The sequence below is a fragment of the Carcharodon carcharias genome, chromosome 7 (assembly GCF_017639515.1).
Source record: "Carcharodon carcharias isolate sCarCar2 chromosome 7, sCarCar2.pri, whole genome shotgun sequence".
Classification (NCBI taxonomy): domain Eukaryota; kingdom Metazoa; phylum Chordata; class Chondrichthyes; order Lamniformes; family Lamnidae; genus Carcharodon; species Carcharodon carcharias.
Genome location: NC_054473.1, coordinates 17,208,011 through 17,233,292, shown reverse-complemented (window position 1 = coordinate 17,233,292; position 25,282 = coordinate 17,208,011). Strand labels below are relative to the sequence as shown.

The 25,282-nt window shown below is 45.2% G+C and overlaps 1 protein-coding gene across 2 annotated transcripts in view; it reads left to right on the top strand.

Moving 5' to 3' along the window:
- The window catches only part of LOC121280172 (caM kinase-like vesicle-associated protein), a 158,142-nt gene that overhangs the window by 91,542 nt on the left and 41,318 nt on the right, over nt 1-25,282 (top strand). For both annotated transcript variants that reach the window (XM_041191889.1, XM_041191888.1), the window contains one exon: nt 4,165-4,239. In XM_041191889.1, coding sequence (XP_041047823.1) covers nt 4,165-4,239 — 75 coding nt within the window. The remainder of the gene's footprint in view (nt 1-4,164; nt 4,240-25,282) is intronic.

Below are 25,282 nucleotides of genomic sequence, written 5' to 3'. Positions count from 1 at the left end.
GTCTTATGAGGAAATGTCCGACACACTGGGCTTGTTTCCTCTGGAGTTTTGAAGAGTGAGAGGTGATTTGATTGAAGTATACAAGTTCCTGAATGGCCTTGACAAGGTAGACATGGAAGGATGTTTCCTCTTGTGGGTGAGTCCAGAACTAGGGGGCACTGTTTTAAAATTAGGGGTCACCTTTTTAGGATAGAGGTTAAGAGAATTTTTTTTCTTTCAGAGGGCTGTGCGACTTTGGAATTCTCTGCCTCAGAAGGTGGTGGAGGCGGAGTCATTGAATATTTTCAGTGCAGAGGTAGATAGATTCTTGTTATGCAAAGGAATCAAAGGTTATCAGGGTTAAATGGGAACGTAGAAATCGAAACACAAAAAGATCAGCCATGAGCTTATTGAATGGAGGAGCAAGTTCGAGGGGCTGAATGGTCTACTCCTGTTCCTATTTCTTATGTTCTTATTTCTTATGTGTAGTCCAGTTCAGCTTCTGGTCAGTGGTAAGCCCCAGGATGTTGATAGTGGGAGATTCAGCGATGCTAATGTTATTGAATGTCAAGGGGCAGCGGTTGGATTCTCTCTTGTTGGAGATGGCCATTGCCTGGCACATGTGTGGCACGAATGTTACTTGCCACTTGTCAGCCCAAGCCTGGATATTGTCCTGGACATGGACTGCTTCAGTGTCTGAATGGGTGATCTGGTGCAGTGATGTCCTGGAACTGAGATGATTGACCTCCAACAACCACAACCATCTTCTTTTGTGCTAGGTATGACTCCAACCAGTGGAGAGTTTTCCCCCTGATTCCCATTGACTCCAGTTTTACTAGGGCTCTTTGATGGCACGCTTGATCAAATGCTGCCTTGATGTCAAGGACAATCACTTTCACCTCATGTCTGGAGTTCAGCTGTTTTGTTCCTCCTGGAAGCAAGGCTGAGTGACCCAGGCTGGACCCAAACTGAGCATCAGTGAGCAGGTTATTGCTAAGCAAGTGCCATTCGATAGTATGGTTGATGACCCCTTCCATCACTTTACTCATGATCCAGAGTAGACTGATTGGGTGCTAATTGGCTGGGTTGGATTTGTCCTGCTTTTTGTGTACAGGACATACCTGGGCAATTTTCCACATAGCCAGGTAGATGCCAGCATTGTAGCTGCACTGGAAGAGCTTGGCTAGGGGCACAGCAAGTTCAGGAGCACAAGTCTTCAGTACAATTGCCAGAATATTGTCAGGGCCCAAAGCCTTTGCAGTATCCAATGCCTTCTGCCGTTTCTTGATATCACATGGAGAGAATTGAATTGGCTGAAGCCTGGCATCTATGAAGCTGAGGACTTCAGGGGAAGGCTGAGATGGATCGTCCACTCAGTACTTCTGGCTGAAGATTGTTGTGAATGCTTCAGCCTTATCTTTTGCATTGATGGCTCCCCCATCATTGAGGATGGAGACATTTTTGGAGCCTCCTCCTCCTCCACTCATGACTGGATGTGGCAGGACTGCAGAGCTTAGATCTGATTCATTGGTTGTGGAATCGCTTAGCTCTGTCTACCGTTTGCTGCTTATGCTGTTTGGCATGTAGGTAGTGCTGTTGTATCTTCACCAGTTGACACCTTATTTTTAGTTATTCCTGGTCCTGCTCCTGACATGCCCTCCTTCAGTCTTCATTGAACCAGGGTTGATGCCCTGGCTTGGTTGTAATGGTAGAGTGGGGAACATACCAGGCCATCAAGAGTGTAATGGAATACTCTGCACTTGCTTGGATGAGTACAGCTTCAACAACACTCAAGAAGCTTGACACCATCCAGGACAAAGTAGCCCGCTTGATTGGCACCAAATCCACAAATGTTCACTCTCTCCACCACCGACGAACAGTTGCAGCAGTGTGTACCATCTACAAGATGCACTGCAGGAACTCACCAAGGCTCCTTAGACAGCACCTTCCAAACCCGCAACTGCTACCATCTAAAATGACAAGGTCAGCAGATACATGGGAATACCATCACCTGGAAGTTCCCCTCCAAGCCACTCACCAGCCTGACTTGGAAATATATCACCATTCCTTCACTGTCGCTGGGTCAAAACCCTGGAACTCCCTTCTTAACAGCACTGTGGGTGTACCTACACCACATGGACTGCAGCAGTTCAAGAAGGCAACTCACCATCACCTTCTGAAGGGCAATTAGGGATGGGTAATAAATGCTGGCCCAGCCAGCAAGGCCCATAATCCATAAAATGATTATTTTTTTTAATTCTTTCTCTTAAAGGGTGGTGGATCTGTGGAATTTTCTCCTGCTGTGACTCTCACTAGCACACACTAGCATGCCAGAACTAGAACACACAGATCAGGTCTGCAGTTAGCTTTTTAATCCCTTTCCTTGTGTATTTCTGTAAGGGAAAAAAATAAACATGTCTTTCACTAGAGTCCGTTTTCTTACAATTCAGATCATTTCCACATTCTGATATATAATTCAACAGGAGATGGTTTCTGCTGGGATATGGTAATCAGTCTCTATTGTCTCCACAACCACAAGTGATTAAAGTTCCTTCTTTTGCATTTCATCTCTTCCTTTCAAATGTCTCTGTCTGAAGTAGGCCTTGACACGTTTTTAGGTACAACATTTCATGTTCTCGCTGGACTAGTCGGGCAAGTATAATCCACAGAGGAATTTTCCAGAAAGTGGTTACTTTACATGCTCGGCCATTTTTTTCTTAGTCTTTCTTTGTATGTCCTTTTTTAAAAACACACATCATCCTTAAAAGTGCAATATGCTGGTCAGTAATTTGGGGCTGTAATCCACAGTCATGACACAAGTGAGTCGAAGGCTAAAGGAAAGTAGAGCTGAGGCCACAATCAGATCAGCCACGATCTTATCAAATGGTGGAGCAGGCTCGAGGGGTCATATGACCTGCTCCTGATCCTAATTCGTATGTTTCAAATCATCACTGACCCACCCCCCCCCCCCGATTTCACACCACCTAGAAGAACAAGGGCAGCAGACACATGGGAACACAACCACCTACAAGTTCCACTCCAAGTCACACACCATCCTGACCTGGAACAATATCCCCATTCCTTCACTGTCACTGAGTCAAAATCCTAAAATTCCCTTATTAAGAACACTGTGGGTGTATCATGGACAGCAGTGGTTCAAGAAGGCAGCTCACCACCACCTTCCCAAGGGCAATTAGGGCTGGGCAACAAATTAGGGATGGCCAATAAATACTGGTATTGCCAGCAATGCCCATAAATAAAAACAAATGTGAGAAATAATTTAACATGTAAGTACTAAACATAGCTGGCTTGACTTCATTGAGGTGACCAAAGTGGCTCTGGGAAGTGACAGGTGATCTCACAGGAGGGTCTAGATACAGAGATCTGAATATTGAAACCGTTCTGTAGACTGGCAGCATGTTTTGTGTCCACTGGAACTCAGGGTTGTTAGTATAGACTTGAAGCAGGTGACTTTTCCAAATAATAAACTTGGCCCAAAATCTCCACTCTTTCGCAGGAATACCAAAGAGAAATATAAATTGGCACTGCTTCCTCCCACCCCTTTATATGTTGCCACTCATAGGAAGTAGTACCAATTTATATTTCTCTTTGGTATTCCTGCAAAAAAGTGGAGATTTTGGGCCACCTCTACCCAACAGAGTGCTCATTATAAATCAATTGAAATGCAGGTCCGAGAACACAGATACTTTCAGGTCCAGATTAACACAATTAATGAATTTATGGCTAAGTAAAACTAGAGAGAGGTAGTTTATGTTGGGTTCATAGGACTCAAGAGGCCAGCCAACCAAAAAGGTGGTGGTTACTTAAATGAAATGCGGGTTAATCTTTTAAGTAGCATTGGTGCGGGCAGGGTTTGAAGCTTGCTTTCCGCCATTTGTCTGATCATTGAAGACATGGACATATACTTCAAAACCAGCCCATGGAATCCATCTTTCAGCAGTAAACTTTAAACAGGTGCACCTGGCGGGCAAGTGTGTCTCCTAAATCCAGAGGGCATACTTAGCTCAGTTAAATCTTGAAGCCATGTCCTAGTGAAAGACCAGCCAGATGTGTCAGAGGTTTACAGTTATCGTCATTATTAATGCTTTTGTTGCCCTTTCTCAGTCTCTGAATCGCCTTTTTGCTTCTGCAGCCAATTTTGAAACGCCTTGTTCTCTCTTCCAGGGTGAAGCATCCAAACATATTACAGCTGGTGGACGTCTTTGAAACGCGCAAGGAATATTTCATTTTCCTGGAACTGTAAGTGAACATACAATGGAAGAGGATCTAAAGACTAGGGTGGGTGGAGGAGAACCAAAATCACTGTACAGTAAAGTCCTGCCTTTTGCGGAGATAAAAACAAAAAAACTGCGGATGCTGGAAATCCAAAACAAAAACAGAATTACCTGGAAAAACTCAGCAGGTCTGGCAGCATCGGCGGAGAAGAAAAGAGTTGACGTTTCAAGTCCTCATGACCCTTCGACAGAACTTGAGTTTGAGTCCAAGAAAGAGTTGAAATATAAGCTGGTTTAAGGTGTGTGTGTGGGGAGCGGAGAGATAGAGAGAGAGAGAGAGGTGGGGGTGTGGTTGTAGGGACAAACAAGCAGTGATAGAAGCAGATCATCAAAAGATGTCAATGACAATAGTACAATAGAACACATAGGTGTTAAAGTTGGTGATATTATCTAAACGAATGTGCTAATTAAGAATGGATGGTAGGGCACTCAAGGTATAGCTCTAGTGGGGTTTTTTTTATACAATGGAAATAGGTGGGAAAAGGAAAATCTTTATAATTTATTGGAAAAAAAAGAAGGGGGAAACAGAAAGGGGGTGGGGATGGGGGAGGGAGCTCACGACCTAAAGTTGTTGAATTCAATATTCAGTCCGGAAGGCTGTAAAGTCCCTAGTTGGAAGATGAGGTGTTGTTCCTCCAGTTTATGTTGGGCTTCACTGGAACAATGCAGCAAGCCAAGGACAGACATGTGGGCAAGAGAGCAGGGTGGAGTGTTAAAATGGCAAGCGACAGGGAGGTTTGGGTCATTCTTGCAGACAGACCGCAGGTGTTCTGCAAAGCGGTCGCCCAGTTTACGTTTGGTCTCTCCAATGTAGAGGAGACCACATTGGGAGCCACGAATGCAGTAGACTAAGTTGGGGGAAATGCAAGTGAAATGCTGCTTCACTTGAAAGGAGTGTTTGGGTCCTTGGACGGTGAGGAGAGAGGAAGTGAAGGGGCAGGTGTTGCATCTTTTGCGTGGGCATGGGGTGGTGCCATAGGAGGGGGTTGAGGAGTAGGGGGTGATGGAGGAGTGGACCAGGGTGTCCCGGAGGGAGCGATCCCTACGGAATGCCGATAAGGGGGGTGAAGGGAAGATGTGTTTGGTGGTGGCATGCTGGAGTTGGCGGAAATGGCGGAGGATGATCCTTTGAATGCGGAGGCTGGTGGGGTGATAAGTGAGGACAAGGGGGACCCTATCATGTTTCTGGGAGGGAGGAGAAGGCGTGAGGGCGGATGCGCGGGAGATGGGCCGGACACTGTTGAGGGCCCTGTCAACGACCGTGAGTGGAAAACCTCGGTTAAGGAAGAAGGAGGACATGTCAGAGGAACTGTTTTTGAATGTAGCATCATCGGAACAGATGCGACGGAGGCGAAGGAACTGAGAGAATGGGATGGAGTCCTTACAGGAAGCGGGGTGTGAGGAGCTGTAGTCGAGATAGCTGTGGGAGTCGGTGGGTTTGTAATGGATATTGGTGGACAGTCTATCACCAGAGATTGAGACAGAGAGGTCAAGGAAGGGAAGGGAAGTGTCAGAGATGGACCACGTGAAAATGATGGAGGGGTGGAGATTGGAAGCAAAATTAATAAATTTTTCCAAGTCCCGACGAGAGCATGAAGCGGCACCGAAGTAATCATCGATGTACCGGAGAAAGAGTTGTGGAAGGCGGCCGGAGTAGGACTGCAACAAGGAATGTTCCACATACCCCATAAAGAGACAGGCATAGCTGGGGCCCATGTGGGTACCCATAGCCACACCTTTTATTTGGAGGAAGTGAGAGGAGTTGAAGGAGAAATTGTTCAGCGTGAGAACAAGTTCAGCCAGACGGAGGAGAGTAGTGGTGGATGGGGATTGTTCGGGCCTCTGTTTGAGGAAGAAGCTAAGGGCCCTCAGACCATCCTGGTGGGGGATGGAGGTGTAGAGGGATTGGACGTCCATGGTGAAGAGGAAGCGGTTGGGGCCAAGGAACTGGAAATTGTTGATGTGACGTAAGGTGTCAGAGGAATCATGGATGTAGGTGGGAAGGGACTGGACAAGGGGAGAGAGAAGGGAGTCAAGATAACGAGAAATGAGTTCTGTGGGGCAGGAGCAAGCTGAGACGATCGGTCTACCGGGGCAGTTCTGTTTGTGGATTTTGGGTAGGAGATAGAAGCGGGCTGTCCGAGGTTGGGCGACTATCAGGTTGGAAGCTGTGGGAGGGAGATCCCCAGAGGAGATGAGGTCAGTGACAGTCCTGGAAACAATGGCTTGATGTTCAGTGGTGGGGTCATGGTCCGGGGAGAGGTAGGAGGAAGTGTCTGCGAGTTGACGCTCAGCCTCCGCGAGGTAGAGGTCAGTGCGCCAGACAACAACAGCACCACCCTTGTCAGCGGGTTTGATGACAATGTCAGGGTTGGACCTGAGAGAATGGAGTGCAGTAAGTTCAGAGAGAGACAGGTTAGAATGGGTGAGAGGAGCAGAGAAATTGAGACGACTAATGTGAAGCCCAACGTAAACTGGAGGAACAACACCTCATCTTCCAACTAGGGACTTTACAGCCTTCCGGACTGAATATTGAATTCAACAACTTTAGGTCGTGAGCTCCCTCCCCCATCCCCACCCCCTTTCTGTTTCCCCCTTCCTTTTTTTTCCAATAAATTATAAAGATTTTCCTTTTCCCACCTATTTCCATTGTATAAAAAAAACCCCACTAGAGCTATACCTTGAGTGCCCTACCATCCATTCTTAATTAGCACATTCGTTTAGATATCACCAACTTTAACTTTAACACATATGTGTTCTATTGTACTATTGTCATTGACATCTTTTGATGATCTGCTTCTATCACTGCTTGTTTGTCCCTACAACCACACCCCCACCTCTCTCTCTCTCTCTATCTCTCCGCTCCCCACACACACACCTTAAACCAGCTTATATTTCAACTCTTTCTTGGACTCAAACTCAAGTTCTGTCGAAGGGTCATGAGGACTCGAAACGTCAACTCTTTTCTTCTCCGCCGATGCTGCCAGACCTGCTGAGTTTTTCCAGGTAATTCTGTTTTTGTTCCCGCCTTTCGCGACTTGCTTCTTCGTGCGTATTTGCTCACCCTTTGCACAAGCCTTTATACACCAGGTCACCCAGTGCATGAGCAAATTGTTCGCTTCTCCGCATTTGCTTTCCCCTCTCTCGTGAAAGGCACTTTACTCTAAATGAAATTCATTCCATTAGCCACGACAGAGACCTCGGCACGTTCTAACGGAGGGATGATGATGTTAAAGTCCCTGGAGGTGGATTCCTTCCATCAGTCCTGGGACGTGGGCATTTAATTCCCTGTTTTTTTAAGCACCTTTCCGACAGGGTGAGAAGCGGAGCCTGGAATAGTTGAAGTGCAGCCCAAACAGAGAGATTAACCTGGAAATGTCCGAATCTCTCAGTCCAGAGCTGCAGTAGCGGCTCTGTTCCCTTTTCAAATGTTCACCAATTTATTTTTATTTTTTTATGTAAAAAGCCTGTCTGCCACTTTTGAGGTGATTCATGTTTTTTTCTTAAATGAGGATTGTCTCTTTTTTAAATTTTCAAACATATCTTGGATGTTAGAAGAGTAGCCAAGTCTGTAGTGGGATTCTTTTGTTACAACATTGAGCTCAGACGCTTCCCCACCACCACTTCCCCCTCTCTCGCATGCCACAGTTTGCTGTCCAGTAGCTGCACAAACCAATACTGCCCTCACATTGCTGAAACCTATTTAATTGACTCCCATTGTAAAGGACACTCATCATTGGCGATTTCGAGGTTTCGCGGAAATATAAGCCCCAAGAGCGGAGGGACTTTACTGTATATTTCCAGTGCAACAATTTATTTGCTACCTCGGTGCTCAATTTAAGTCTGTGATCATGGGTGATTGGAGAACTTTCCATTCAGCCAGAAAGCTGTGGGTTCAAACCCCACTCCAGACAATTGAGCGCATTATTTTGCGCTAGTGATACAATAAAGATTGGAAAAATATTCAAAATACAAGCTATAAAGTAAGAAGGTAAACTATAAAAATAATCTGAAAATGTCAAGGGATTAGGTAGACATCATACATGCTTTAACTGCTCAATAGACTCTTTGACAATTCAGTGCAATCTGAAGGAGTGCTACATTGTCATTAGGTGCCATATTTCAGTTGGGAAGTGAATCTTGTCTGCTTTTACACATTCTACACTCTATTGATCAACTCTCGCAATATTACAGAGATTCAGACTATAAGAAAGTGATTCCATGTTAGCAAGATCTGCTTTAACATGAATAGTATGGACACTTTGCAATACACACAAGCTCATAACCTTTTATGTTAAGGTAGTATGCAAAAAAAGGAGCCTCCTGAAGATATGGTGTATGTTTCTGTTTGCGCTGGAGAATGGAGCATTTAGCATTGTGAGACTATCAACGCTTAGCTGAAGGGTTTCAGGGATGGGCTGACAAGATCCAGAGTTTTTTGATCATGGTTAAAATCATGGTGACCACTGGAGAGTCCATGCTGGCCAGGACCTGAAAGATTTGGCCTGTTGGTCACACCTTTGGTTTGACTTTCTGAAGCATGGTACTTCTGGGATATATCACAGCCTCGCAGGTGTACTGGAACCTATAAAGTGCCTGCAACCGCTGTATAATACTTCAGGCTATCTGCACTCTTATGTTAATGAGCAACACATCAGAAACAGCTTCCCAAATGTTGGTTCCTTTAGCTTTAGGGGGAGTGACTTGCTGCCAGCAGATGTTGTGCTTCCTTGTGGCTGTTTTTGGATTACTCTTGATGTTCACTTGTTTATGTGTCAATACGTTACACGGTTCTACTGCTCTGCTGATTTGCAAGTAGTTAGCTTACAGATCATTTCTTAAAGCCAAACTCCCATCCAACTCTGCAAATTGCTTCTAACATTTTTGAAATTTGAGCCATTTCTCTTTAAAAGCGACAACTAGCAACCCTTTAAGAGTTGCTGGTGCCAGATATGTTGCTCCATATATCGTGTTTTTTTCATTCATTCATGGGATGTGGGCATCACTGACTAGACCAGGATTTGTTGCCCGCCCCTAATTGCTCCTGAGAAGGTGATGCTAAGCTCCCTTCTTGAGCAACTGCAGTCCATGTGGTGTAGGTATATCCACTGTGCTGTTAGGGAGGGAGTTCCAGGATTTTGACCCAGCAACAGTGAAGGAACAGCGATATATTTCCAAGTCAGGATGGTGAGTGGTTTGGAGGGGAACTTCCAGGTGGTGGTGTTCCCATCTGTCTGCTGCCCTTGTCCTTCTAGATTCTGGTGGTTGTGGGCTTGGAAGGTGCTGTCCAAGGAGGCTTGATGAGTTCCTACAGTGCATCTTATAGATGGTACACACTACTGCCATTGTGAGTCGGTGATGGGGAGAGTGAATGTTTGTGGATGGGGTGCCAATCAAGTGGGCTAATTTGTCCTGGATGATTTCAAGCTTCTTGACTGTTAATGGACCTGCAGTCATCCAGGAAAGTGGGGAGTATTACATCACATTCCTGACTTGTGCCTTGTAGATGGTGGACAGGCTTTGGGGAGTCAGGAGATGAATTACATGCCACAGGATTCCTAGCCTCTGACCTGCCCTTGTGGCCACAATATTTATATGGCTAGTCCAGTTCAGTTTCTGCTCAATGGTAACCCACAAAATGTTGTGTGCTCCAGTTCCTCATGCAGTAGCAGCACCTGTCCTAATGGTTAAGGGAACTACCTTCATAGTATGTCATAAGGACAGCTCAGTTGAATGCAGGTATCCATGCAGCAGCAGAATGGCAGAGATCCTGCACACACCAGGATCACATCATAAGAAACTTTGATGACATCAATCTAGGTCAGAGATTAGCTCATATCCAAAGCTCAAAGCATCACCAGGCCCTTCAGTTCTGAAGAAGGAAAGGACAACTTGGAATTTGTACAGCACCTTTCACAACCCCAGAATGTCCCAAAGAGCTTTACATCCAATAAAATACTTTTGAAATCTAGCCATTTTTGCATTGTAGGAAATGTAGTGGACAATTTGCAGACAGCCAGCTCCCACAAACACCAATGAAATAAATTGTTGGTTGAGGCTTCAATATTGGCCAAGATACTGTTGAAAAGTCCCCTGCCCTACTTCAAATAGTAACATGGGATCTTTCAAGTCCACCCAAGATAGCAGACAGAGCTTCAGTTTAACATCCCATCTGAGAGGTAGCGACTTTGACAGTGCAGCACTGCTCAGTACTGGACTGGAGTTTCAGCCTGTGCTTCTGCCTCTGGAGTGGGGCTTAAACCCAGAAACCCCTGACTCAGGAGCAAGAGGTGCTTCCAGCTGAGCCATGGCTCATGATGCAACTTCTGCACTTTATTGCTCTTTTACCCGCCAGAACTTAATCTATTCTGTTTTAATTTCTCGCAACCAGCCAGTCAGAGCAAGTATTTGTTGAACAAGCTCCCTTTCACAGTGCTGGAAACTGCCCAAGGGTCCATACTGAAACAGGTTGTAAGAGTGAGAGCTAAATCCACTCTGCCCGGTCATAGTCTGTTGTCTGTTTTGTAGCTTTGTACAGCCACAAATTGGTGAAAATGAAGTCCCAACAGTGTCAAACCCCTCAGAGGGATCAATGACCATAAAGGAAGGTGGGAAGCATTTGAAGCAACATGTTTACCGCAGGATTCTGGAGGCAGCCTCAGTGTGACAGACTCTTGATGTATGATTCATTGCAGGTTCAAAGTACTTCTCATCCAACATTTTCTGTCACTGTTTCCTCTCCTCTAACTTGTTGTTTAAAAACAACCTTGCTTTTGAGAAAGCTTTGAACATTATTTCCAATTTAGGAACACCATTTTGTTTTCTTTCCAAATTTCATTCTAGGACATCAGTGACTCCTGTAAAAATGAGTGCTGAGCTTTTGCCCCACCCACCCCCTGCCACCTCCCCTGTTGTGAATTTGTGCCACAATCTGTTGAAATACTTTTTTTTTAATGCTTATTAGCATCCATTCTAGAAATGTTGGCATTCGGAAAGAAATGCCTGCATGTTAAGGCTTACTGGAATCAGTGTTAGTATCCCAATCTCTCAGGTTCTCTTTGAAGGTTTTAGCTGCACTGCCATCTCCCAAACCCACAACCTCTACCAGCTAGAAGAACAAGGACAGCAGACGCCATGGGAACACCATCACCTGCAAGTTTCCCTCCAAGTCACACACTGTCCTGATTTGGAAATATATTGCCGTTCCTTCATCAAGTCAAAATAATGCAACCCTCTCCATGACTGCACTGTAAGTGAACCTACACCACACAACATGCAGCGGTTCAAGGACCTACTGTCGTTTTCCAGAAGGCCAAGAGGTGAAGGATAGCGCTGGAGCCTAACCTTTACACACTATAAGCTTTTATTGACAGAGACATACACTGCAAACATTCACCTCCTCATACAATGACCATTGTTTTAGTTTGTTCCTGTTTATAGGGGCACAAGTGAATCTCCAGGTAATGGCCACTATCTGCATACAATTATTTATAAGTAATATGCAATTAACAACTATCACCTTCTCAAGGGCAGTTGGGGGTGGGCAATAAATGCTGGCCTTGCCGGTGGTGTTCACTTTCCCTGAACAAATAAAAAAATCCCTGTCTCACATTAATTCCACTCACCCATTAACTGACCCATGCTGACCTATACTGGCACTGTTACCCTTTGCATTCAATCTAAAATCTTCATCCTCATCTTCAAATAATCCCCTCATGGCCCCTGTAGCTTCTACCAACCCCATATTTCCCCCAGTTCAGCATTCCATTCTCCAGACTCCAAACTTATTTTAATGTGAGTGATGGCACTTTGACTTCTGAACCAGAAGGTCATAAGTTCAAGTCCCATTCTAGAGACTTGTACACACGATCTAGGCTTTGATACTTCAGTGCAGTACTGAGGGAGAGCTGCACTGTTGGAGGTGCTGCATTTTGGATGAGAGATTGCAGCCTAAATTTGAGAGAGCTTCAAACGGGAGGCCATTCTGGAAGCTGGATAGCAAAGGTGTGTCAGAACTGAAAGACTCCAGACTAATCTAAATCATTGTCATAATTCAGGTGAGGTGCATCAGGGCAGCTCACGTCTGCCGGCAGCTCACCTGTCTGGGCCTTACCATTTTCAACTGGAACTGAGGCCCCACAGGGGAACAATGGGGGGGGCATAGAAGCTTAGGATTAAGAATGGTCTGGTAGCAGCCCACAAATGCTTTGTGGAATCTGGAGGATTTTAAAATAATGATTTATTCATTTAGAGGATGTGGGCGTCGCTGGCTAGGCCAGAATTTATTGTCCATCCCTAATTTCCCTTGAGAAGGTGGTGGTGAGCTGCCTTCTTGAACCGCTGCAGTCTATATGGTGTAGGTACACCCACAGTGCTGTTAGGAAGGTAGTTCCAGGATTTTGATGCAGCGACAGTGAAGGAACGGTGATATGTTTCCAAGTCAGGATGGTGTGTGGCTTGGAGGGGAACTTGCAGGTGGTGGTGTTCCCGTGCATCTGCTGCCCTTGTCCTTCTAGGTGGTAGAGGTCACGGATTTGGAAGGTGCTTTTGAAGGAGCCTTGATGAGTTACTAGAGTGCATCTTGTAGAATCTACACACTGCTGCCACTATCCATTGGTGGTGGAGGGAGTGAATGTTTAAGGTGGTGGATGGGCACCAATCAGGTGGGCTGCTTTGTCCTGAATGGTGTCAAACTTCTTGAGTGTTGCAGCTGCACTTATCAAGGCAAGTGGAGAGCATTCCAACACAATCCTAACTTGTACCTTGTAGACAGGCTTTGGGAAGTCGGGTGGTAAGTTACTCACTGCAGAATTCCCAGCTTCTGACCTGCTCTTGTAGCCACAATATTTATAAGCCTGGTCCAGTTCAGTCTCTGGTCAATGGTAACCCCAAGATGTTGATAGTGGGACGACTTCAATCCTGCTCCTGCGAGCCCAACAAAAAGCATTTTGGAAGTTTTGAGTCTTTTTTCCAGTATTCCATATGGACCACACAACCCATTATTGGTCTAAACACATTTAGGAATCCAAGTACAAAACACATATTGGAATAAAGCCTATGCTTATTTTCCCTAAAAAAAGGCCCCAACCAATTTAACAGTAGCCCAAACACACTTTCAGATGATGAACAGGCCCCTGCAATGCTAAATTGGCAATCACTAGTTATAAAACTGGTGCAATGGCATTGCTAATTATAAGCAGGCATATTTCTGAATATTTGACTATGTCATAAATCATTGGACAAAGAAACTAAATATTACCTAGTTAATATGTTGTCTGATCCACACACATATGGTTGACAAAAGACAGCTTTGAAATAGGTAATATAGAAATAGTTGGCAAGATGATCAAAGATCAGCCATCTCCTAGATCCAATTGGGGCTTCAAACCGTGCAGTTGTAACACAGCTCCTGTTCTCTTAGGATTTTGTAACCAGTTACTCCACAAATAGTTCAGGTTTGGTCCTGTCTTAAAATGCATCTTTGCAGAAATGCACCAGGGAGTGACTAGCTGCTCCAGAGAGTCCCTTATTAATTTAGTGAGGTTTTAAATTGGAAAGGATGCTGAAGAGGTTTACCAGAATGGTACCAGGAACAAGGATCTCCAGTTATGTAGAGAGGCTGAAGAAGCTGACATTGTTCTTGTTAGAGCAGCGTAAGTTGAGGGGAAATTTAATAGAGGTGTTCAGAATCGTGAAGGGTTCTTCAGTTCTCTGCCCGAAGACAGGTCTGACCCACAGTACGACGGGTAGGGCAAAGAGGCAGGTCCCAAGCCCTCCACAACTGGAACAGGGATTGAACTCTGTGTTGTTGGCACCAGCCTGATCCACAGCAGCCATCCAACCAACTGCACCAACTAGCAACCCCCACCTCCCAAGACATCCGATTTGCTGTGGCAGCATACACTTTCACAGGTATGTTGTCTTCTTGAGCTGTGAATAATGGTGTTATAAGGCTCCAATTTTCTTTCTATCAGATGGCTGACCTGGAATCTCTCCCACTCTTACTGCTTGCCATTGGCATGCATTAGAAGGATACTCAGCATGTTATGAACGCCCCTTCTTGACCATCAAGTTTGGGATTGGGGCTTGAACCCTGAGACTTCTGGCTTAGAAGCAGGGGCACTACCCACTGTGCCACAAGACCTCCACATCATGAAGGGTTGTGACAGAGTAAATAAGGAGCAATTGTTTCCATTGGCAGGAGGGTTAGTAACCAGAGGATTAATTCGAAACATAATTCGAAAAAGAAGTGGGGGAGATGGAAAGAATTTTTTTGCCGCAAGTTATTGTGGTCTTGAATGCATTATCTGCAAGGGTGCTGGAGCAGGTTCAATAGGAACTTTCTAAAAGGAATTGGATACATACTTGCAAAGGAAATCTTTCAGAGCCAAGAGGTAAAGAGGAGGGGAGTGGGACTAACTGGATAGTTCTTTCAGAGAGCCAACAGGGACACAGTGTGCCAAATGATCTTCTTTTGCGGTATACCTTTCTATGAAATGCAGGTTGGGGGCTGAGATGGAGAGATCCAGTCCAGGTTGCAAGGGAGTTTCATTGTTACGCTCCTCATCCAGTCACTGCAGATGGTCAGAGTTTATTGCCATATAAATGCAGGCAGGGCCAGGGAGAGAAATCATGGACCCCAAGCCCTTCTTCTGCATCCGGGCCCCTTATCCCCTCCCCTTTAACCTCACCACCACCCCCGCCTCAAACATACATGTTATTTTTTCCCCTTTCTAGATTCACCAATCAATTCACCAAATAATCACAGGAAGGTCCTCGTAAAATGATGTTGGCATCATTGTTGGCATCTGGTTACAAATATCACCCAATGTATGAAGCATGGGCTATCAGTATTAAGAGCTGCAACAATATAATGCAGTGTTAGCTTGTGTGTGTCCTATAGGTGATCCCACTGTGACTATTAAACAAATCAGAAAGTACAAATTTTATTTTAACACCATTGTGCAATATCGTTAATTTGACAGGAAAACATCCCATTAGTTATTTATAACACTGCAGACGATAACGTTGATTTTGCTGACTGCCTCATTAACATGTTCTGCTCGTTGCACCAAATGTACACGGTGATAGTAAATTCATATTTGAGAGAAATATTCAACTCTTGCAACCCAGATTGCTAGAAAATCTTTCCAGTTTTGTTTTATACCTTTCGACTACCTGTTCTGTATCGAAAAGGCAGACCGTCTCCATGCTGCGGCTTACATTGTTTTATTGTTGGAGAGTTGTAGAAGGGAAAGATGGAGGGAGGGAGGGAAAGAGGAGAGGGAACGGTCCCATTCACTTGCTGCTGCCTCAGCTCCCTCCTCCCTCCCTGGACACACTGACAAAGCACTCACTCACCTCGCTCAAGGTAATTCAGTATCACTAGAAGCAAAGTTTCGGTTCCCTGGGAGCAGCTTATGCTGTGGACATGGATGACAATCAGGTCCGGCCTGGTGTGAGGCTGAGTGACAGCTCCTGCGGCCTCATTACCAGCGGAGACATCCCACTGTTCTTTCATTTTCTGTTTCCTCTCCTTAGCCTTTCGGAAGATATCATCACAAATCGTTCAGTACAGCTAAAAGACTCCTGCATGGTGGCTAGTGGGAATGGCCAGAATAACACATCCAACCATAGGTTCCCTCCTCTGGAGGAGCTGCAAGAGTGGGAGAGAGGGAACCTGTGATTGGAGGAGCTGGAGCAATGACTAACTTGAGCACTGAATGCACAGTCTTGCCTTGCCTCATTGGTTTCCCCAATAGATTGTATTCAACATGTCTTAGCAACTTCAAGGAAAGTTAACATTGCAACTTCAAAAGAAAGCTCTCAGCAGTAGAGTTGCACCTGTAGATCTGTTCATACATTATAGCTTGTTCATTTCTCTTTCATACATAAGATGAAGTACATTGCTAGACAACCTTGGTAGACTAATTAGCACGAGGGAGAGAGAAGCAGACAGCACCACACCATGCCGAGCCACTGGAAAACCAACTTCACAAGCAGAAATAAAATAACAAAAACAAGAACTTACATATATCCAGCATGGGAGAGACAGAATCTGCAACTGAAAGAGCTAAGCTATCTTTCCTGCACCTGCTACTCCTCCATTCACTGCTCTGCTGTCAGTTCCCACTCTCAGCAGCTGACAGTATGACTGACAGTTAGAAGGAGCCAAATGTAGAGAATCCCAGGGCTGCAATGACACTGACAGCAAAAGGCAATGTTGTGCGAGTTGGTATAGTTAATTACAGGGTTTGTTGCAGCTCTTCCCCCTTCTACTGCTAGAGTAGAATTGTCAGAAGCATCCATGTGAAGAAAAAGATTTGTCTCTAACTACCCCTTAAGATCTCAGAGCATCCTACAGCAACTGCTATGGAAATTGTCTAAGCAGCTGAAAATCACAAGTAAAATGTCTCCAAAAACTGTCTCGCATTTTACACCAGAGCAGCTGAGGATCTCTTTGAATATCACATAAATGGCCACCTCTCAGATTTACATTGGTAGTGGTTGTGGCCAGGATCAGGAGCCAACAGTTGCAATGCAGCTTAGACAAAACTGCTATTGGGAATGGTAGCTATGTTATCGGACCCCAATTTTCATTTAGTATTGAGGCCCCCTACCTGTTTCCAGCAGGAGGACCAGCTGCCTGGATCATGGCTTGCATTAAAATCTGGTCATGCAGACAACCAGATGTCAGCTGTTTGATCCCACTCACCATTTTGGTCTGACAGCCATCGTGGATGATAACTGCTCCCGGCCTCTCCAGTCAGTCAATAGCTCCTGTACGAGTTACATGAGGTGGCTAGGGTAAGGATGAGATCCTTCGAGAGCTATACAGAGATTGAAAACCCTGGGTGACATTTTCTAAAAGAAAATAATATTTTGGGATACAGTACAAATGGGTAATTTGGGATATGGAGGAAGCGTTTAATAGCCCCAGAAGTGGACATGAGGATTATGAAGTACAAATAGCCTGCCCCCTACCCAACCCTTTTAACGCAAGCAGCACTTAATCTTTCTGCTGCTTGCTATCTTAACTGATAGTAATGGGCGGCTCAATGTTTTATTTTTAAAAGCCTGACAGTTGGTGAAAGCGGGAAAAGATCTTCGGGCAGCTTTGTGGTTGACCTGCTGGCTTTTAAAAAAATTGGAACCACGAAGCTGCCCAAAGGGCACAAGGAGCAATGAAACTGACAATTCCAATGCCAGTTTCTCAGGTCTGAAGTTCTTGCTGCTTTGTCTGGACAACGATGAGAGCTCCATTTATGACAACGAGCCCTGGGCGCCCCAGCCACCCCCCCCCCCCAACCCCCACCTCCCACCTCCCAGGCCACCGTGTTTTTATACCTTGTGTGTCCTCTTGTGCTGGGCTTCGAATGCAGGCAGCGTGACCACTATAGAGAGTAACTTGTCCTCCTTCTGCAGAGCAACAAGTACAGCTGAGCACCAGTGAAAATGCCCGTGGCAGATCCCAGGTCCAAGCCTTCGCCTTCGGCTTTCCTTCTTGTTTAAGGATTTGCAGCACCAACCCATGGCAGCATACCAAGAAGTCACCGGGTGGGTTACCATAGGCACAAGCTGTGTCTCGCTACTATTGTTATTTATAATAATAATAATAGTAATGACATTTTATTCAAGAAACACACTCGCAACCCGAAGGCTGAATTGCAGTATAGCTTTCAACAAAAGATTCATATATGGACAAGTAATCAGGTTAAAAACATGCAAACATGTAACAAATAAGCAGTAGCCAAAGTAGACAAATAAATAGGTAAGAGGGAAGTGTTGGATGGGATATTAAAGGAAGGGTAATGTTGAAACAAAATTATCTTAAGGTTACAAACCAAAAGACCATTCCTACATGAGGACGGAGCTTCTGGCTCAGAGGCAGGGTTGCGACTTCCCCACCATCTTAGGGACATTAATTTACTTGAACCTCTGGGTAGCCTTGATTGCTCTGGAGATGGTGGGGCTATCCAGTCTGGCATTGGATAGATTGCATAAGGGACTTTCAAAATTCAGCACAAACATGAACTCTTCTTGTTCGTAGAGTTTCAGGCTTTGTGACATGAAGGGTATTGTCGTCCGGCTGGTACTGAGGGCCTAAGATCAACCTGTGCATGCCTTTGTACTCTTCCGACCTGGCCAGCTTACACATGTATGAGGCCAGGGTGCCACACAGACAAAGCGGCCAGAATTTTCCAGCCCCTCCCGCCGGCAGGACCTTCCGGCCTGCCGAAGGCAACAGGCTTTCGGACGGCATTCTCCGGCCCCAGCCCCGTAAATTCCGCCCAGTGTAATGGACCAAGGGATGAATGTCGCCAGTGTAGATAGCTACAGTTCAAGGACAGGGTGTCTGAAAATGAGGAAGGGATCTCAGAATTAACATTATTTTAGAACTTGGTCCACTCGGCCGTCACACTTCACGTCGGCCTGAGTGTGTATACCCAGGACTTTCAAGACCTTTATCTTTGTCAGGGTATAATTACCTCGCTTTTGTCAAGGGGTTTGTGCTCGAGTCTACCAAAATCTACTCTTATGGCACTACATTTAATAGCATTTAACGGTATACTATTTTCCTCACACCGTTCATTGAGTTTCAAGAACTTCACTGGCTGCACCCTGCAGCCTGGACTCTATGACCATCATATCATTCACATATGTCCAGTATTTAAGACCAGAAGAAGAGAGAATTATTACAAGGAGTAGGAAAAGAATTGGCTCTAGCCGAGTGCCCTGAGGCATACCTGCTGTTAACTGAACACCTTCAAATAGACAACCACTGTATCTGACACACTGGGCAGCATTTAATAGAGGCGATGGGGTCACGCCCACCATCTCGAGAGCCAGTGAGAGCCCGCATCGCATCCTTTGCGGAAGACCTGCTACATTAACTGCCAATCAGGCACTTAGCTGGGCAGCAGCAGGCCTTCCCCCGGGATCGAGGGCCCCATGAGCCACTGGCCAATCGGAGGTCAGCAGCTGTGCATTGGTCGGCAGCACCACCAAGGGAGCAGTGGCAGCTGTTGGTAATGCGCCCACCTGGGGCCCAGGATCACCGAGGGATCCAGGCCACAGGTAAACGATGGCGGAGTGTAGGTCATGGGGGAGGGGGGATTGGCAGCAAAGGAAGGGGGAGGCTCTCAGTGGGCCAGATCCCTTGATCAGGCACTGGGGGCTTTAATTTCTCACTTAGGGGCCTCAATTGGCAGCAGGGCAGAGAGAGACAGGAAGGCAGTGGGGGCCCCACCACCCGATTAAATGCCCCATGCCACCAACCCTTGCCTTGGATGGAAGGCATTAAATTCTGCCCACTGAGCACGGTCAGTGAGCAAGTAAGCAATCTATTGAACAAGAATCATCACCCACATGCCTCCTACCCTAAGCAGGTTTGAGCTGCAGCTGCTCTTGTGGTGTTGCTTTAACAATGCAGTGCCATCCTGTGCAAAGGCTGACATTTCCCTGGTGTTTTACTGCTCAAGTGATGTTTAATAAGAAAATGATTCTGCAGCAAAAGGAGTGGAAGTTGATTTTGGTGTTGGTTGGTCTTGCATTCCCTGGCTCGGCAGGAAAACCCACTGATGGTGCAATATCATTTGAATGGCAGAGTTGTCCTGAAGCCTAGACAAGCTCCCCCTGCCATGACAATCTGACTGCAAGGCTACAACGCCAGACCCAGGCTGGTGGCTGATTGTGAGAGGAGAGCGTTCAGTTTAAAACAGCCCCAGCAGGATTCCCAGTTGCTACAAATGTGACTTCACTGCAGGCCTACGCTGCTTAAAGCAGCAATGTGCTAAAATTGGCTGTGATGAATCATAGAACTGTGCGGCACAGAAACAATCCACTTTGTCTCGCTCTCCTGCTCTTTCCCCAAATCCCTGAAACATTTTTCAAGCTTTTATTCAATTCCTTATTGAAGGCTAGCATTGACTCTGCATCCATCACCTTATCAGGCATTGCATTCCAAATCCTGACCACTCACTGCAAGAAAAATGTTTTTTCCTCATGGTGCCTCTAGTTCTTTTGTCAATCAATTAAAACCTGTATTCTCTGAATATCGACCCCCTCCAGCCATTGGGAATAGAGTAAATATACAGAAACTATCTAAAAAAGTACACCTATAATGTTTTCATAATGCTGGATATTTGCTATTTTGGCTAAAAACATTATAACATCACCATTTTAAAATTTGAAATTGGTAACGCTGGTCCTTGTCAACTGTATTTACCTACCTGCCTCCTCAGCATTCTCCTGAATCTTTTCTCCAAAAGCACATCAAGAGCAGCTGCTTCATTAATCTACTTCTGCAATTTACTTCCTCAACTTCACTGGTGATTTATTCCACAGGTCTACTATCCTTTAGGGAAGAAAGTTCTATTTAACATTCCTTCTCATTCTTCATTTTCTGGTTTTTAAACCTAAATTCTCTGTCAAAAATAACAAAATTCAGAACTAAGATGTTCTGAATTGATGCAAACGAGGGCAATTTGAATCACTCCACCACGGACGGCACGTGCCTTCAGCTGCCTGAGCTCTAAGTCCTTGAATTCCCTTTCTAAACCTCACTGTCTCTCGATCTCTCTTTCTCCCTTTAAAACTTGCCACTTTGGTCACCTGCTCTAATATCACCTTATGTGGCTCTGTGTCTAATTTTGCTGTATAAGACCCCGGTGAGGTGCTTTGGGAGGTTTCATTACATTAAAGGCATTATATAAATACAAGTTGCTGTTGTTATTATTCTCTGTTAGAGGCCTCCGTTTAGTTTGACCCCAGAGAAAGGTGTTACTTTGCAAGCAGGGCCAACTACTGGCTTAGGGCCATAACTTCTAGCGTCCTGAGACCCCTTCTCCAATTGACTTAACGTGGAGCTCAATTTACAGCCGGAGGAAACTTCTTGGGTTTAAACACATACTGGCATACACCCAAGTAATAAGTCTTCTGAATATTAATCAATGCCGCAAGATAAATGATGACATAAAGAGCCGAGCTCTTTTGAAAGTCTCTTTTTTGATTTAAAAAATAAATTCTAATTCTCCTAAACTATCATCAGCTCCACATCACAATCAATGCACTTAAGCTTCTGGTATTTGCTTGAACCCAAAGGCCATGTTTTGTTGTAAAAGGCTCAGCGTTTTATCTTACAGAGTCCTGTGGCAGGCAAAGGGGATAGTCTGAAATAATAGGCCTGTTTTCTTCTCATTAGGACAAGCAATAGGATTAACGGAGATCAATGTGATTAAATCTCGGGATGTGAGTGACACATGTCGGGCTGGTATTCATCGTCCATCCCTAATTGCCCTAGAGAAGGCGGTGGGAGCCGCCTTCTTGATCTGCTGCAGTCCATGTGGTGTAGATACACCCACAGTGCAGTTAGGGAGGGAGTTCCAGGATTTTGACCCAACAACAGGGAAGGAACGGCGATATACTTCCAAGTCAGGATGGCGAGTGACTTGGAAGGGAACTTGCAGGTGGTGGTCTCCGCATGCGTCTGCTGCCCTTGTTCTTCTGGGGTAGAGGTCCCGGATATGAAAGGTTCTTGGTGAGTTGCTATAGTGCATCTTGTAAATGTTACACACTGCTGCTACATAGGGAGAAGGAGTGAATGTTTAAGATGGTGGATGGGGTGCCAATCAAGTGGGTTACTTTGTCCTGGATGGTGCCGAGCTTCTTGAGTGGAGAGTATTCCATCACACTCCTGACTTGCGCCTAGTAAATGGTGGACAGACTTTGGGGAGTCAGGAGGCTAGGCAAGTTCAAGAGGCTTGAGAGTCAACAATGTCATATGGGGCTAGAACCATGTGCCCAAAGGACTGGCTGTACTCAGAATAACGTACCAGTCTCACTCTGAGGGGATAAGGACTTCTGTTTAGCGAGATAGAAATGAACAATGGTACAGTTATATTGTTCTTCTGATGCCAGGGTTAACACGTTTTGCTGGTGAAGAGCAGTGGAAACCTGACTTTGTCTCAAATCTACAAAAGCAAAATACTGGAAATCTGAAATAAAATCAGAAACTGTTCGAAATACTCAATAAATCCAGCAGCATCTGTGGAAAGAGAGACAATCAAAGAGCTGAATTTTTTGCCCCAACTGGGGGCATGTACAGGGGCAGGCGGGCATGAAAATTGCTGGCACAATCTCACCCCTTCACCCCTGCACTCCCCCCCCACCCCCCCAACCCCGCCCCCCCCTACTCCAGTCCCACCCGCTGGGCCACTTTTCTGGAGGCAAGATGGAGTTGAAAGGGCTACCAGCCTGCAAGCATTGGATAGTCAACTGAGATAGATAATGGTTATTAAAGCCAATTCTCAGAGGCCGGCTGGAATTTTCCAGTCAGTCTCCAGGCACCCCCTTGGAATCAGGGACCAGCCAAGGAGGCAGCCATGAGGGCAGGGGTCCAGCACCAGGCAGAATTTGAGGCAATTCCTGTCTGCTGGCCACAGCTTTTCCCTCCACAATGGTGGCCTGGCTAATGAGGGAATTTTTTAATAATTTAAACCTTTTCCAAGTTACAGAGAGCCCACAGGCACAATGGGCTGAATGGCCTCTTTCTATGCCACAACTTACCTATGGTTATAGGGTACCTCCAAGTGGAGGCGCCCTCTCTCTCTCTCTCTTACCTGTACTGCAGGCTGCTGCTCTGGTTCTGAGCCGGAGGGCCCCCTATAGGCCCTTCCCCTGGTTACTAATTAGCTAATTTGTGGAAAATCACTGCTGAGTGACTTTTTCTGATGCTGGGAGGGTTGGGGGAGAATGATTCTTATTTGACCCCAACTTCGGGTTCCTGACCCAAAACCCCAAATCCTTCCCAACCTTTATGGTCGGTGATTCTTCAAAACATTTCCAATGAAGAGTCACGGACTTGAAACGTTTTTCTCTCCACAGGTACTGCCAGAGCTGCTGAGCTCTGTTTTATGCAAATAGCTTGTTTGGCAGTGATGCAAACAGTCATCAAGCAACACTTGTGCACATGACTGGCAGAGATGTTTTGCCATTCAGGAAATTCTGTTCCTCACCAGATTTCTGACAGACCTTTCAAGCGGAAGTTATCGAACAATATCAAGAAAATAGTGATTGGGAGCATAGGAACAGGAGGAGGCAATTTAGCCCCTCGAGCCTGATCCACCAGTTAAGGGGCTCATGGCTGATCTGTGACTGAACTCCATGTGCCCCAGTTTGCCCCAAATTCCTTCATACCTTTGGTTAATAAAACTCTTATCAATCTCAAATTTAAAACGAATAATCAACCCAGCATCAACTCGCATTTTGGTGAAGAGAGTTCCAAACACCTACCACCCTTTGCATGGTCCACTCCTGAAAAACCTGGCTCTAATTTTTAGCTATAGCCCTAATCTGAGACTCCCCAACCAGCCAGACAGTAGGTGATGAGCCTGACTTTGGATCAATAGATTCTAACATGTGGCAGACAGCATAAAAACAGAAGTGTCCAGTGGAAGGACTGAAAACGTTTGGGTCTATTCAAGTAGTCATGACTCTCTGGGGATAGTGCGCTGTAACATCAAGCCCCAATGTTCCCTGAGCCACAACAAATGTGAAACGTTTGGCCAGAACGCCCCAATTCTACCTAACTGCTTAATTTAGGTTAACAGAATATGAGCACCAGGGTTTGTAAACTTAATAAGTAATAACTGTTTATTGAACAAATTGTCTTTAACTAGTGGCAAAAGAAAGAAATATGAACTGCTAACTTATAACACTATAACTTACACTCTACCCCCTTCTTAAATCCCTACACACACACACACACACACACACACACACACAAGACACATAAAACATGGATTTTAAGGGTGGGATAAAACAGTTCAATAGCACCAACCTGGAGTACAGAATTCAATGGGTTGATTTTGATCGATGTCTTCCAAACTCCTTTCAGTTCTCGTTAATGACACGAGGTGGTCTTCCAGCACTTTCAGTATTTAGTTCATTGGTTGAGAACTTGCTTTTCAATGTCTCTAACAGTGGTTTTCCCCTTTTCCTTTTTACAGGGGCTTCCTCAGAGTGTGCAGGTTATAGAGATATGAGGAAGAGAGATATTAGATGTTTTTTCTTTGCAGACCAGCAACTTTCTGCTGTATTGCTACTACACAAAACCCTGGTCACCTGGTCAGGAGCCAATTAAAACGCTGTTGTCAGGCGGCTCCCTTGGTCCAGGATGCCTTTCCGACACCAGCCTGTCTTTCATGGCACACTCTGTTCCAGGACTGCAACATTCTATATATCTCTCATCCTGTTCCAGTGGACATGTCCTTTAAACTACAGCCATTATAATTCTAATCCACAGTCCAACAGGAAGAAAAATATCTGTTCTTTACAAAGCTCGTGGCCCAGTGCTAACGGAAAGATATATCTAGCTGCTAAAAGGTACAGATCAAATCATATAAGCCTAAGGATTACTGCCAATAATAATTAATAGACAAACACAATGCATTTGTAAGACATTCCTTATCCCTTTTTACTCTGTTTTTCTGCTAATATTGCTAACAATAACATGTAAACAATGGTCCTCGTTGTTGCTGCATGGATCACAAGTAATGATCACAGTATGGTGGAAAACTTAAGTGTGGAATGGGAATAATATTATTGTCCACACACAATCCTATTCACAATGACAGGTGTCTTGGACAACAACCCCTTCTCTGTCACATTCATAAGTCTCCCAAATACCAAAGAAGATGATGAAACTTGAATGCAACAGCAGTGAATAGAACAAAAGTGATGGGGATTAGGATCCCAGTACTGATGAGGAAGATATTGGGCTCAAAGTTATTCGTGTGTCGACTTCTGCTGTTAATGTACTGGCACAAAGTGATATCTAGCCTGAGTCAAAAATGGTGAGGGATGCCAACCTGTTTCACACATCTCATGTGAATACATATGCTTCGGAGATGTGTGAGAGGAATGTGAACGAGAGGAAAGGGTATTCGTGTATTGAAGGGCATGTCGAAGAGCCTGCCCTCTGTACATTAAAGCATAGCAGTTCCAAA